This window comes from Aethalodelphis obliquidens, unplaced genomic scaffold, assembly GCF_003676395.1.
Source record: "Aethalodelphis obliquidens isolate GAN/ISIS:26980383/991018 unplaced genomic scaffold, ASM367639v1 scaffold31, whole genome shotgun sequence".
Lineage (NCBI taxonomy): Eukaryota > Metazoa > Chordata > Mammalia > Artiodactyla > Delphinidae > Aethalodelphis > Aethalodelphis obliquidens.
Window position 1 is genome coordinate 4,948,164 of NW_020837975.1, and position 16,680 is coordinate 4,964,843.

General features: G+C 35.2%; 1 protein-coding gene across 2 annotated transcripts in view; it reads right to left on the reverse strand.

Moving 5' to 3' along the window:
* MLIP (muscular LMNA interacting protein) overlaps positions 1 to 16,680 on the reverse strand; it is a 290,750-nt gene that overhangs the window by 92,787 nt on the left and 181,283 nt on the right. For both annotated transcript variants that reach the window (XM_027126891.1, XM_027126892.1), the window contains 2 exons: positions 12,415 to 12,459; positions 2,985 to 3,029 (listed from right to left, as the gene is read on the reverse strand). In XM_027126891.1, coding sequence (XP_026982692.1) covers positions 2,985 to 3,029; positions 12,415 to 12,459 — 90 coding nt within the window. The remainder of the gene's footprint in view (positions 1 to 2,984; positions 3,030 to 12,414; positions 12,460 to 16,680) is intronic.

Genomic DNA, 16,680 nt, shown 5'->3' on the forward strand with positions numbered 1-16,680 from the left:
TTACTGTTTAATAGAAGAAGAGAAACTGAGGCACAAAACGGTGAACTAGTTTCATAAGGACCCCCAAAACACTTCTCTCTGAGCCTAATGTTACATAATTTGGTTTTCAGAGTAAACGGTGGAAATATTTTAAGAGTAATGGGCAAGGTCATATTTCTTTTTTTCCTTCCAGTGTTGAATGGGTACAGTTGCAATGTAAACAAGCAAATAGCTAAGCCACGTTAAAAAGAAAAAATATGAAAACATGATATATTCTTAAAAAGCCAAAGCTCAAAAACAAAATGGCTTCTGTGTTAAGCTTGTGCTATCATAGCAATTCAACATTTTTCACTTCGATTTATTACATTTCTCCCCTAAAATAGGAATCAAATAATTTTAATTGCTTACTTTATGCAAAACATACAATATTTACTTACATAATTTAACTATAATCTATCATGTGTTCCCCCAAATCTTGTATTTATGTGCTATACACATGTACACACACATATAAACAGAAAACAATATGTATATGTGTGTGTGTGCTATCAGAATTACCTGTCATACGACATCTATATGTATAGTATATGTTATAAGCACACACACATACTGTGTGTGTATATATACATATTTGTTTTTCAAAGGCATTCTTATTTACTGAAATTACTCAGAACTTAACCCTGAAGAGAGTTCATGATGGCAAATATTGGAAATCCATTCATAAAAATATAATTCATTCATAAATTACAATGCTTAGGAGTGAAAATATTACAAATCCTTAAAAAAGCAAATCCATATAGCATCCCTTGCATGCAATTACTTCTACTCTATTCTATATTCACAGAATGTAAATACAGGGTTAATATCATGAAGTAGAAGTCAGTGATTGAATTGAACAATTACATCCATCCAAGAGATGTTCTTTTTGTGTGTGATAGCCTGCTTGATAATAATCCCTTCACAAACCTACCTAGATCTCAAGTGAATTTTGGGATTAAAACTTAATTAAGAAATTCCTTGAACTCTCTAGAGAAAATGTCTAAAGTAAATGCAAAAATAATATCATCAAAGTCAGTCAAAGCAACACTTCGTATTTTTCTCAGAACAAAAACATCAAATTCATAGAATTATTTGGCCAAAAAAGTTCACTTATTACATTTACAATGGGTCATTTATACTATGTCTTAATTTATGAAATCATTATCTATATTTGCTTCTTTGAAATAGTTTCTTAAAATATTGTCAAGAACTGATATTTATCTATCTATCTATATATATATGTATATGTCAGTCTGATAATATATATTCACACACATTCAACATCTAAAATCTGTTGTATCTATGTTGAGTATACAAAATATTTCTTAATTTTCACACATTACTCTCAAGAAACAAGTACATATATCATTATCTTAAATATTAAAATAGTTGTAACAATAGTTCCATACTAAAGTGGGAAACTGTTCAACTTCACAATGTTATTGTACCTCTTATTTCCATGGCAACTCCTTTGCTCCCCTGAACTAGTAACCATGGACTCACTGCCTTAGAGAGGCTTGGACAGAGTGTAATCGTTGTTCATTTAGAAGATTGAAGCCCAGTCTCCCAGATTCTTGACTTCTCCACTATCAGCCCAGTAGTTAGCATTAGAGAAAGAAGTAAAAGATGGGTCTCCTGGCCCCGTTCCAGCATTCTTTCAACTATCCTATACTGCTGCCCACTATTCTAAATCAACTGACACTAAAATAACACTTCACACACACATACATGCACACACACGCAAACACACCCCATATACACACTGCATGTATAAACACCAACATGCCTAAGCCATTTGCTTCAATCATGCTATTTTAAGAGTCAAACTACACTTTTTATGATTTCCCAGCACTACAAATAAAAATATCATTGTCATTTTGGCATGATAATGACAAGATGACTTGTTGGCTATGGATGTAGGACACAGAAATAATTGCTTAAAATAGGGGGAAAAATCAGTATTAAACTGATTTTGTCTTCTTAATGTCTTACAGTGCTTTACTAGATATTTTCATTCAATTTTGCTGAAGGTGTTTATAATTAATTATAAACAATAAAAATTAAAAGATAATAAAGATAATATTTAATAATATCTAGGTAACATATCATGGTTCCAATTTGCTCATCACTGTAACAATAATACAAAACACTGTTAGAAAAAGTAATTTTCCTACTTAATCAAATTTTTATCTATAAATAACAGATTCTAGAGCCTACATCTGTGTTGTCCTACACAGTAGCCACCAGCCCCCTTGTTGGGCCCTTGAAATGTGGCTAGCCTGAATTGAGGTATGCTGTAAATGTAAAATACATAGCAGATTTCAAAGACTTTACCCCCCAAAAAAGAATGTAAAATAATCTCAATTTTATACTGATTATATATTGAAATGATAATATGTATATAAATAAAATATATTATTGAAATTAATGTGACCTATTTCTTTTTACTTTTTTAATGTGGCTCTTAGAAAATTTTAAATTACAAATGTGGCTTGTATTTGAGGTTCACACTATATTTCTATTGTTCGTCCCTGGTCTAGATAATCCACATGCTAATCTTCCTGTCTGAAATATCTCATTTTCTCAATTGCAGAACCTACTCTACATGATCAAAGGCTACATTGTCCTTGAACCCTTTTCTGATCTCTCCCATCTGGAAGTGAGTCCTTGTCTCTAACCTCCATCTGCATCTTCCTTCTGGCCTTGCCCATTCTATCCTAACACCACTACTAGGATGCAAGTTACTGGCAAATAAGTTCTATATATGTTTTTATGTATGTCTGTGACTTGCAAAACAACCACATGGAGCTTTAGTAAAGCATCGGTGAACTTTTACTAGACAAGTAAGCAAATAAACTTATATACAGTCAATTTGTTCTCAGTTCACATTTGTTCATATAAAGCTGTCTTAAAAGATCAGAATTTTTCTAAAGTACCAGGTCTATGTCTAGTAAGAGGATACGTACCAGCTGACTCTCAGATACTGTAGAAGATGGTGAGGCGAGGTTTGCCTGCAAAATTATAAACGTAGTGTTTATTTAGTGAAATTCATAATTTAGTAAGATAATATATCTATGTTTTCAAGTATTCTGAAGTTTTTTATTGCTAAAATAATACATGTCCCTTGTAGAATTTTGACAGGTATTAAGTAAAAGAAAAAATATCATTATGCCACCAAAAAATGATTTTTTTTACATTTTTTGTACATTACCTTACAATATTTCTCCTACACATTTTTGTTCAGCTCACATAATAGTAAATATGATGTTTTCTATGTTGCTTTTCCTTAACATCTTAACACAAGTACTAGCGTAAGACATCAAAAATTCTTCAAGGTGTTGTAATATGTCATGCTCTGTATACTCCGTATTTTACTCAAACTTACCAACATTGTTAGCTACTTATATTTATGTACAGCAAAATGAAACAAATAACAGATTTTTTCATTAAATTACTCATATTAGAAAATAAAGTTTTCATGAAAAAAATTTTTAATTGCTTTAAATTAAAGAGGAGGCTAATATTGTTTCATCATCCTTGGTTCCTGAATTTCACTCCTTTCTTCTGGATTTAGTTTCCTTCTTGCTGAAGTATATGCTCTGGTAGTTTTTTCAGAACTTCCTGTCTTGGGCTTTGTCTGAAAATGTTTTTATTTTGTTCTCATCCTGAATGAGCGTGTACTTGGACATAGAATTCTAAGGTAATAGTTATTATTTCCCAGCATTCTGAGGACTGCCCACTTGCTCTGACTTCTGTTACTGCTGTCAATGTAAACGTCATAACTTGGATCATCCGTCTTCACATTTGCTTAGTGTTTAAGATTTTTCTCCATGACATTCTGTAATTCCACTATGATGTGTCTGGGCATGGACTTCCTTTTATGTATCCTTTTTGGGGGCTTGGTGTAGTCCTTCATTCTGAGAATACATATCTTTCTTCATTTCTGGAAAATCCTCCAGGAATTACTTCAAATATTGCCTCTCTCCCATTATATTTAATCTCTTCTTTGGAGCTTTGATTAAATATATGTTGGGTCTTCTGAATCCATTCACCATCTCTATAAAATTCCCTGTCATATTTTTTAATCTCTTTATGCTGCATTTCTGATCATTTCCACATATAAGCCTGATGGTTGACACCTTTTTCTTCAGCAGTATATTAATACATTTAACATTGCCATTGAATTTTATATTTTAATGACATTATTTTTAACTTCTAGAAGTTCAATTTGGTTCCTTATCAAATCTTCTTTATGGTATCTGTAATTCCTTTTAACTATTTCAACATTTTATTATATTTATAAATTCATTCCAGATTTTTCTATAATCTCTCTTGGCTAAATCCCTTGTTTCTTGTACCTGCTGACTCTCCTTCATGCCTCTGCCCCATGATGTTCTTTACTCATTTGATGGCTTTTTACTTTTGATTTTGAGCTCCTCTTCAGTCAGGGTAATTTCAGTGATGATTTCTGTAGGTATCTGAGAAACCCTGGGTTGGGAAACCATGCCTACAATACATTTCACATTTGCCCTAATGGGGGGCCCAGCTATTTCACTGATTCTGGACCAGTTTCCGTTTTATTTCATCGCCCTCATATTCCTGAACTTACAGGGTGGCAGGTCCCCACATCTTCAACTTTCACAGGTTTAGGACCCATTTTCTCATGGATGACTATATTACCACCCAAGAGTGTAAATTAAAGATGGTGGGAGGATTTATGTCTATTTCTATCACATGCTTCATGGCCATGTGGCCTTCTAGGCTCCTGGATGCACACAAAGGATTCATCCACAGCTCTGACTCATTATATAGTGAAAGTTAAACTCTAAGCTCCTGGCTACTGTCACCTGGGTTCTGACATACCTGTGTTCCCCCAGAGCTTAAGCTTCTTCTTAACTTTCCCACCTGGAGCTCCCTCTTCATTTATGACACTCACAGTTACTCTTTCTTTCTTGTAGATTGGGTTACATATATATATTTTAATAGTTATGTATTCTCAAGCTTTTCTGCCCTTGAATGGGAGACCAGGCTTCCACATCAGGGAAGTGGTCAACATACAGATGCACAATCATAAATATACTTGGCTGACACATGATAAAGTTGTGTTCCTACACTATCTCTATTCTTTTTGAAATTGCAGATATTTTCGGGGTTATGACAGATGTGTCAATATTGCTTTTACTCTCTGAGAAGTGAATGATAACTGAAAGCTGAGTGGTTCCTATGGTATCGCCAAATATGTAAGAGTGTGAGTCACCAAACATAATGACCAGGCACCTGCTGTCCTTCTCATACTGTGTCCAACATGGTTTGTTTTTGATTTTTTGACTCATGACATTCTTCACCAGGATGGTCACTGCTCACTGCCATCCCTGCTTGCTCTACAGCAGCAGTATGTCCTGGCTAATTGCTCCCCACCTCTAATTGCTGTGGACCAGGTTACCGTGCGCTGAGGTTCATGGTTATTCTGTGCTGCAGAAAATTACCCTGCAGAATGCCTATCCCAGTGATTTTTCAATTCACCTAGGGTTTCATTTTTAACCTCATAATGTAATATGAGTAATAACGATTTCTTCTAATGTCTTAGGATTTTTCCTTTTGGTTAATTCTTCATTATTGCAGTAATGAGAGAATTCTCTATGAATTCCCTAAGTTAAATGACTTCTATGAAATACGCTGAACTGAATGTGTCTTGACAGGAACAAAATATAGTTATATTTTTACCTCAATACTTATAGGAAAAAAGAAGTCATACACTAAAAATAAAGTATTTGCACAATTTAACTATATTACTAACATTTTTCAGTACTTTGTGCTAAATAATACCAAACTATCATAGGGAAAAAAGAGAAAGTGCTCAGGCAAACACATTAATTAAATTAGGGAAAAACACAAATATCTTAGTATCCAGTCTCCATAAGTCCCCAAAATTTCTTCACTGGGAATTATGACATAACAATAAGGTGATTTAGACATCCCCAGTACAGTTTTATTTCATCTAATATAATGGACTTCATATCACTATTATGAGAAACTATTCCCAGAGGAAAAAACAGAATTAAATTTGAACCTCAGGGTAGAGTTAATATTTATAAAGCTACTGCAGATCCTTTATCAAAGAAAAAGAATATTGGCTTATGTGTGTCATCACAAATATAACCAGATGTTTTCAACTAACCCAGTTGTGTCAAACTCTTTGAGAAGCTTCCCTCTGCTTGCCCAATACATGTTAGTGTTTATTAAATTCTGTAGCTATAGTTATGTTACAATATTGCAGCAATGATTTTTGAAAAGTAAAGAAAGATTGTCTGGTGAGCTGAGATTGGAATGGTGAGTAGCAAGAGGAGGCTACTATATTTAAAAAACTGCCAGTTGGTCAACTAAACTAAGGAAGAGAAGCAACATGAGGTACCTAAAAATAAACTTGAAATTGGACTTGAACAGCACTGATGCTTTTAGTCATTTGTTCTATCCACGCTAATACTAACCATGAAGAAGGTTAGAGATGAGTATAAGAATGACTCTTGTGTGAAACAAGATCCCATAATCTGTATTCTACAGCCTTTGACATCATTTTAATTACAAAAGAAAAAAAGTGAGAGGAAGATAGAGTAGGAGGATTTTAACCAGCATATCACCATTAAGAAACAAACAAAACTTTAAAACAAACAGAGCAGTCAAAAAATTGGGAAGTCAAAATTTCATATTTCAAAGAAAACGTATTAAAGCGGTAGGTTATATGCAAACTGAAAGAGTTAAGACTAAGGAAAGAAATGAAGATTTAAGAACCACTGAAAAATAAATTGCTACACAAAAGCCACCACTTAGGCCAAGCCCACTTTGGAGAAACCATTTTCTTCTTCCAAAGACCTCATGCCAGAGGCACATAAAGTATATCCAAGCTCCTCAGCTGTTGTCTAGATTTGCTTTTCCTTTCAATCTGCAGCTTTTCCCCATTCTCGACTCATGGGTGTCAGGCATCACACTAGTAGACACCTTTTGGGAGATTGGGACAAAATCAAATTGTATCAGGTAAAAAGTGTTGAACAGTTATTTTTGCCTTCTACCCTATGCACTTCTACTTTGGGCAATATTTTTTTGCCTTTCAGCAGTCATGTCCCTCCTCCCTGAATATAACATCCAATTCAATAGGATTAAAATGTTTCTCTTTGACCTTTTCCCTGTTGACTTTAATTGTCCTGAGTTTTCTTTTCTTAAGGCTCAAAGAACTCTAATTAGTGATAATGTGTTAATTGAATTATTTTAGTTCTCCCAGATAAGACTGATCTACAGACAAGCAAAAAGGTAAAACTTAAAATATCAACAGAGCCCCTAATAATCCCTGAGTTGCTGAGCTTGGCATTGAGGAAATATAAAATTATAAGATGATAAGACACTGTTTTACCCTTTAGCTAGAGAGCATTCCTGTTATTTGTACATAAGGCACTACTCAAAAGATTGAATCCAAAAGAAGATGAGGTACATATATACAAGGGCCTATTACTCAACCATAGAAAAAATGAAATAATGCCATTTGCAGGAACATGTATGGACCTAGAGATTATCATAGCAAGCAAAGTAAGTCAGAAAGAGAAAGACAAATAACATATGATATCACTTATAAGTGGAATCTAAAATATGACACAAATGAATATATCTACGAAACAGAAACAGACACACAAACATAGAGAACAGACTTGCAGTTGCCAAGGGGGAGGAGAGGTGGGGAAGGAAAGGATTGGAAGTTGGGGATTAGCAGATGCAAACTACTCTATATAGAATGGATAAACAGCAAGGTCCTACTGCATAACACAGGGAATTATTCAATATCCTGTGATAAACCAACACGGAAAATAATATGAAAAAGAATCTATATATGTATAACTGACTCACTTTTCTGTACAGCAGAAGTGAACACAACATTGTAAATCAACTACACTTCAATAAAATTTTAAAAAGTTGAATCCAATGGTGAGCATGGTAGGCACCAAGGACAGAGAGATATATGTATGAGACGTCATATTTTTCTTGCTTCATACTGTTTATTCTACTTGTAGACCTTACCCTATATGAATATCTCACTAAGAGCTATGTTATGAGTTAGTGATATGTCCCCAAAAGGTCTAAATATAAAAAGTAGAGTTGAAAGTATTTAAAAAGTTTGACTCAGTAACTTAGGGAATGATGATTCCACATTGTTATGAACATAATTTGTAGGCAGAATAAAAGGGCATAGTGACCAGCGACAGTCACAGTTTACATGTGCAAAAGAGGAATAAAAAATCAGATCAAGGGAAGTGTGGCTGAAATATGGCGCCTTCATTTTTGGTGACATCTAAAATGATGAAGAGAAGGACCAAGGCATAAAGGATATCTCATTAAATCATTTCTCTTCTTCCTCATTTAGCTCAGCCTATATAATTACCTTCCTTTCCCTCCTCATCCCCTCTCACACATGCATACCTTGGAAACATTTCTGAACAGTGGAAAAAAAAAAAAAAGGAAAGAAAGACAGAATGAAGAATGATCAGTAGAGTGGAATTTCTTGCTTATATTTTTCATAACTCATCAAATCTCTGGTCACAACCTATAGAAGCAGATTTGGATCCATGTCTGGATTTAAGTAGATTGGATTTTTCACCTCTTACTCTTAAGATCTATGGCTGCATTAGGGCACATCACCTCTGAAACACTCCAGCATAGCAACGTTTCCAAGCATAGCAACAAGGGGACTGTGTGAGGTGGCTTAATTGGAGAAGATGACCTTTATTTAAACATCTGTATATACAGAGGGAAATATTCTTAATAAAGTTTGACACATTTTTCATATTCTGTGATATTTTTAAAGCAATATGCTTCCACTGTAATGATATTTTTCTGTCCCTCAAGCTCATTAAAATGAGATTTTACCTCTATGCTATATCATATTCAATAAAGCTGTCTTTGTTAATTCTCTGGCACTTAAAAGTAACTTCTTAAATGTAGAGAGTTTATTAAATAAGTTGTTATCAATAGAATGTGACTCCAAATGACAGTTTTTTAGATAAACTAGTAATAGGTCCAAATATTTGCCCTGTTTTCTGAGGTTGCTCTTTATTAAGAAAGCATACTGTGGTTTTGAATTACATGAGTGAAATGAATTTATACTGGTAGCAGTTAATGAAAAATAATAAACATTTACTAAGGCAAGTGTAATGCAAAGAAAAAAAAATAACACTCCCCTCCAAAGATGATAGAGTGAAAACAGAATGAAATAGAAATTTAATTAGAAAATTCATTCCATTACATAGAGGGAAGGAAACTCTTTAAAAATGAGTGCCATGAGAAACAATCACTTGTAGATTAACTGATAAATTATGAGTTAATTTACATGTAAGCAAATAATTTAAAACATTAGAAATATACTAAACATTATCATCTTAGAAGTTGTCACCAAATATGAAATTATTCATTCAAAGTTTAAGCTGGAGTTTACTGGGGATGAAGAATTAATTTAAACCCAGAATATGAATACTAATGGATAAAATATTTAAGGAAGACAAATTATTTCTAGCCCCTGTTGGTACACGCAAATAATAACAACAGGGGTTTTGACATGAGGAAGACCTGGGTTGGACTTTTCCTTCTCTGTGACTTTGTTTCCTCCTTCATAAAATGGAGATTTGAAATAATCATACCCACTTCATAGGACTGGTATAAGGTTAAATGAGATAGTTAAAACTGATTTGCAAGGTAAGAACTCAAAACACTAGTTATTATGATTGTTGAATTTGGCATCTGTTAAAAACAATCAAGTGAAATACGAATGATAAATTAATCAATCCCACAGGTGACCTGTGGAGATCAGGACCACTCAACGTGTTTGTTCGCCTTGTTTAAATTCTATGACACTTAAGAGAACCTCAATTAAATTACTTTAAACTGCAATTCAAGTACACGATGAATTGAAGAAAAACCTGGACTTTAATTAGTCTAAGTTGAAGGTCCTTTACTGTATCTGGCTCATCCTAAAAAACAGACTAAGTGAAATGTAACAATATGTGCAATCAAGATTAAGAAAAGGAAATGAATCGTTTTACATGGATTTTTTTTTTTGATGAAGGAAAGTCAGCTTTTTATCAAAGTCCCCTAAAGAGGAATTAGTCATATCATTTCTCATTATTTAATTAAACCACTCTCATCATCCCAAGAAAATTGGAAATCCAATGGACATACTGACACATTGAAAACTAGCAACTTTGTACATTTGTTTTAACATCAGCCAGTGCTCTGGCTAGCTCCCATCTAGTCTTTCAAAAGACATGGACATATTTGAGGTGTCACAAACAACAATTCAAATGTCATTTTGTGAGAGAAATTAATAAACAAAGCTTTTCCAAGAAACCAAATTTAATCAAAGCCAATAATTTTATCTGAATTAGAGTTTATATTTGTTCGAGGCTATATTAAATCTATTTGATGATTCAGTGTTAACTTTGAATGACTCAAATGCTCTCACAAAGTTTGCGGCAAATGTTAACCTCCTTTAATCAAGTCAGATAACTGACAGAAGAACAATGTGACATAACCTCTAACTATGGAGATTGAAGCAGCCCCTCCAGAATTGTTTCCATTATTATCAAATTATCCACCTCCAGGAGGTGTGGGAGGAGGCATCAGCTCTCTGTACCTCATTATAAATGAGTCTAAATCAGATGCACTTGGGTGCAAATTAGGAGTAGATGAGAAAGGAAGGTGAGAGTAAAGAATATTCTAGCTACTTTTTCTTGGGTCTGGCTCTTGTAGAATGTCTCAGTGACAAAAAAATAGAAGCATTTTTAGGGACTTTCTTTTCTTATATCCAACTGAAGAATCAAGGAACTCAGCTAAATCATGGTGCGTCTAGTCTTTCCAAGATAAGGAGGGGAAGAGAAGGGGGGAGACATGGATGAAGGGAAAAACAAAGGAAAAAGAGAGGGAAAAAATGGAAGAACCATTATTTATTGAATCATTTCTATGTGTCAGACTACAGTAAGGGCTTTTCATATGTTAACAGTTATAAACGTTACATCAACTAAATATTAGTATCCCAATTTTATAGATGAAAAAAAATTAAGGCATAGAGAGGTTAAGTGACTTTCCAGGATTCATTAGCAAGCAGCAACACTGTGAGTAAAACTTGGGTATAGACCGCTAAATGCCTCCACTCTTTTAAGTATTACTCCAAATGACTTCCAGTAATAACAGAAAATAACAGTGAAGCCTTCTAGAAAATGTTCTAAGCAGTGTTCCCATCCATACCTTCCAAACATTATTTTCTGAATGTGATGAAGCTCAGTAACTTCACCCAATTTATTATCTGCCTTAGGGAGCTTCTAAAGAAGGCAGAAATGTATAAATTACAAAGAAGATATGTCACAAAATTTATATTTACTAATTATTAACTCTGAATGATGATGATGATGAAAACTACATAGTAGAAAATATGAAGTATAAACTAAAGGGAATAGTTTACTGGTTTGTTTTAAACTAAAAGCTAAACACTTGCTTATGAGACAATCTTGCTTATACTAGAACATGTTGGGTCAGAAGCAGAAGTTGGCCACATGATGGATTATTAGGTAAATAAAGAATAGGAATGGGATGAGGCTATGTGTGTGAGTGTGCATCTAGGATGTTCGGAGCCAGACCTCCACAATTAATTGAATCAAGTGTGTGAGTCTATACCTACGTACCCATTATTACTATATTTTTGCTCATAGGTGGAAATCGATTTATTTGAAAACAATTTAAATGAAAGAAAGCAACAAACTAGTCCAAATCAAATAAATTGGCAATCCCCTTAGAAACAGACAAATCTTAATGTTTCAGCTATGTGAGTTGACTCTTTCATAATAAGCATGATAAACCATTACAGAAATGAAAATATCATCTAAGCCTTGATAATTAGAAAGACAGAAAGCAGGTGTTAGAATTCTGTTTGATTCAGCCAAACTAATCAAATGAGACCTCACTTAAGAAGGAATTTATTCAATAAACTTACCTGACATAACGTGATTTTCCACCTACCCCTTCCATTTATGAAAAATTCAACTAATTCAATTTAAATGACTATATAATTGAGTTTCCTCCAAAGCATGCACATGCACCCATTAAAAAAGCAGTATGGGGCTTTCCTGGTGGCGCAGTGGTTGAGGGTCCGCCTGCCGATGCAGGGGACACGGGTTTGTGCCCCGGTCCAGGAAGATCCCACATGTCACGAAGCAGCTGGGCCCGTGAGCCATGGCCGCTGAGCCTGCGAGTCTGGAGCTGTGCTCCGCAACGGGAGAGGCCACAACACTGAGAGGCCTGTGTACCGCAAAAAAAATAAAATAAAATAAAATAAAAAGCAGTATGTATAATTATGAAGGGACTCACATATTTGGTTTCTCGACCAGCTGCTCTTGGAAGAGTTGTAGGCATCTGTATGAAAATAAAAACAATTACACTACTGAAGTAATCAAGAAAATGTTAAAAGATCAACTTCTGGGATAAATATGTTCACCTTTTTTTTTTTCCTATTAAGACTTTCTAACCATTGCTCCCTCTTTTCTTTACAAAACCCCCTGTCCCTTTGAAAATTATTTCATTAAATACTATCACTTTGTTGTTTTTTTCATTGCTGTTATTGATCAGCTTTCTAGGAAGTTTTATTTATTGATGATGTTCATTCATGGATCATAATAGTTCCTTATGTAATTTTGGCAATTTCAAAATTCACACAGAAGTCTCTATCCCCTCAATTCTTTGAGCCACTCAACTCCAAAGATACTCTTATCCACTCCTTTTCAATCATCCGCTGCCAGGACCATTCCTAGATGTTACCTTCACAAATAAAATGGAAAACTTTAGAAATTTCATTTTCACATCCTCCTCTTAGAACTCTACTTCTCATCTACCACCTTCATTTCTCAAATATCCCAAAACAACATTTCTTCAGCCTCACTGAGACTTCAAAATCAATGAGCCTTCCCAGCTCAATTATGGCTTTACTGCCTCTCTCATTACATGTTTCATATTCTCAGCCATTTTAATAGTACCTTAATTTATCCTGCTTCCTTCTCTCCTTGTGACAAACTCACAAAAACTAACAACAACAACAAAAACCTGGATGGACTGTATTATATATTTTCTCTAAATTTGTACTGGAGATGCAAAACATGGCTGAGGAAAGTCTCTCAATTAAGCTAACTGATTTCATTAAAAATTATGAAATAATATTGTACATCAACTATATTTCAGTAAAAAATAAGAAATTAGCTATGGATACATGCAAGTGCACTTGGGTTGCAGGGAGGAATAGACTACAAAGGAGCACAAGGAAACTTTTTCTTTTGATGGAAGTTTTATATCTTGGATGTGGTGGAGGTTACACAACTCTATGCTTTGTCAAAACTCATAGAACTGTATACTAAAAAGGAAAATTTTACAGTAGGTAAATTATACCTCAATAAACCTGGCTTTTAAAACAGAACTATATAAGCTATAATAAAGAACTGAACATAGGGACTGAAGAATATAGTAGATACTGAACAGATCCTTGAACTGGAATATCAGATTGACGAATCCTCTTAGAGGCATTAGGAAACAATAAATTAAGAAAATATTTAAAGATTAAGAGCTATAGAATACAGAAGCAAAAGTGACAAAATCAGTCTAGCAAGAGTCCTAGGAGGAAAGAAATGTTTGAAAAAAAATAATGACTAAAGCTATCTTAAATGTAAGGGGGAAAAAAGAGTGAAAACTTCAGATGAAAGGTCAAAGAGATACATAAGAGAAAAACAAAGCACATTTAGACACATAATAGGAAAAATCAGTAACATCATAGATAAATATAAAATTCTAAAAGATCACAGTGCCACTCTGTAAATGATCACTCTGTAGCAGAGGAGTAAATATCATGCTGACAAAATACTTCACAAGTTACGTTGTTGAAAAAAAAAAGAACCTAGGGCAAAAACTGTTGAAAAGAGGGGACCTATAATTTTACATCCAGCAAAACTATAATTTAAAAGAAAGGAGGGCAGTGTCAAGATGGCAATGTGGGAAGATGTGGAGTTCATGTCTCCCCACAACTAGGGTATGTGCCAGACACTGGTGGGGGACCTCGATGCCCAAGGAAATGAGAGGAACCCCCAAGCAAACCGGTAGGATGTGGGGGGACTGAGGGGGGAGGAGAAGTGGAGGCCAGACAGGATGGGTGCCCCTGAGGGGTGGCTGAGAGAGGGGAGGGGTTCCCAAGTGGAGAGACCCTCAGGGGCTTGGACTGGGGGGAGTGCACCCAGAGTTTCCCCTGCCCAATAGGCTGGGGAAGTCTTCCTGGCTCTTGGGCCATGTCCTAAACATTCAGAGTCACCCTCTGGGCTGCGTTGGTCCTGGGGGCATAGGATGGAGGCTGGGGGAAGAACAAGAGAGGCAGGAGGGAGAGACCTTCCAGGACCAGAGGAGAAGGAGAGGCACAGAGGGCATTTGTCTTGCCTACTTGAGCCTGGGAAGCCTGCTGGGCTCCCGGGTGGGGCCCCTGCTTTCTGAGACCAGAGGTGGGAGGCACACCTGGGCCCCTTCTGTTCCATTAAGCCTAAGCCCCACCCCCCATACCTCCCAGGGCCTTTGCCAGCCCTGTGGGTCTTAAGCATAGGTCCCACCCACTGCTCAAACCCCACCCTTGCTTAGGACATGCCTTCCACAGCCAAGGCCATTTCCACCTTTTTGGTTTTTTTCTCCTCCTCTTTCTTACTATTGTGGTTCTGTTTTGCCTTCTGGTTGTTGTTTCATCTATACTTTTATCTTTATATTCTTTCTAACATATCTGTTAGTTTCCTAGTCTAATTTTATTTTTTACTTTATTATCATTCTTTTTTTTTTTTTTTTTTTGCTGCTGCCCTGCACAGCTTGCAGGATATTGGTTCACAAGCCGAGAGTCAGGCCAAAGGTCCTGTGATGGGAGCTCTGAGTCAAAACCACTGGACTAACAGAGAACCTCAGACCCCAAGGAATATTCATTGGAGTGATGTCTCCCAGAGGTCATCATCTTGGCACTAAGATGCAGCTATACCCAACAGCCTACAAACTCCAGTGTCGGAAGCCTCAGTCCAAACAACAAGTAAGACAGGAACACAATCCCACTCATCAAAAAAAAAAAAAAAATGAGAACAAAAAAATATGTCACAGATGAAGGAGCAAGACAAAAACCTACAAGACCAAATAAATGAAGAGGAAATTGGCAATCTACCTGAAAAAGAATTCAGAGTAATGATAGTACGGATGATCCAGAATCTCAGAAATAGAATGGAAGCATGGATTAGGAAAATACAAGAAATGTTTAACAAAGGTCTGAAGAACTAAAGAACAAACAAACAGAGATGAACAATACAATAACTGAAATGAAAAATATACTAGAAGGAATTGATAACAGAATAACTGAGGCAGAAGAACAAGTAAATGAGCTGGAAGACAAAATGGTGGAAATAACTGCCAAGGAGCAGAATAAAGAAAAACGAATGAAAATAATTGAAGACAAGCTCAGAGACCTCTGGGACAACACTAATCATGCCAACATTCAAATTATAGGGATCACAGAAGAAGAAGAGAAAAAGAAGGGGTCTGAGAAATTATTTGAAAAGATTATAGTGGAAAACTTCCCACTATAATCCTTTCCCATGGAAAAGGAAAGTCACCCAAGCCCAGGAAGCACAGAGAGTTCCCTACAAGATAAACCCTATGAGAAACACATGAAGACACACATTAATCAGAAAAACAAAAATTAAATTCAAAGTAAAAATATTAAAAGCAGCAAGGGAAAAACAAAAAATAACATACAAAGGAATCCCCATAAGGTTATCAGCTGATTTTTTAGCAGAAACTCTTCAGGCTAAAAGGGAGTGGCAGGATATTCTTAAAGTGATGAAAGAGAAAAATCTACAACCATGATTACTCTACCCAGCAAGGATCTCATTCAGATTCAACAGAGAAATCAAAAGCTTTTCAGACAAGCAGAAGGTAAGAGAATTCAGCACCACCAAACCAGCTTTACAACAAATGCTAAAGAAACTTCTCTAGGTAGGAAACAAAAGAGAAGAAAAAGACCCACAAAAACAAACCCAAAACGATTAAGAAAATGGTAATAAACATACATATCAACAATAACCTTGAATGTAAATGGCGTAAATGCCCCAACCAAAAGACACAGACTGGCTGAATGGATACAAAAACAAGACCCATATATATGTTGTCTACAAGACACCCACTTCATACCTAGGGACACATACAGACTAAAAGTGAGGGGATGTAAAAAGATACTCCATGCAAATGGAAATCAAAAGAAAGCTGGAGTAGCAATACTTGTATCAGATAAAATAGACTTTAAAATAAAGATTGTTACAAGAGATAAGGAAGGAAACTACATAATGTTCAAGGGATCAATTCAGGAAGAAGATATAACAATTGTAAATGTTTATACACCCAACATAGGAGCACCTCAATACATAAGGCAAATGCTAACAACCATGAATTGGGAAATCGACAGTAACACAACAATAGTAGGGGACTTTAACACCCCACTTACACCAATGGACAGATTATCCAAACAGAACATAAATAAGGAAACAAAGCTTTAAATAACACAATAGACCAGATTTAACTGAT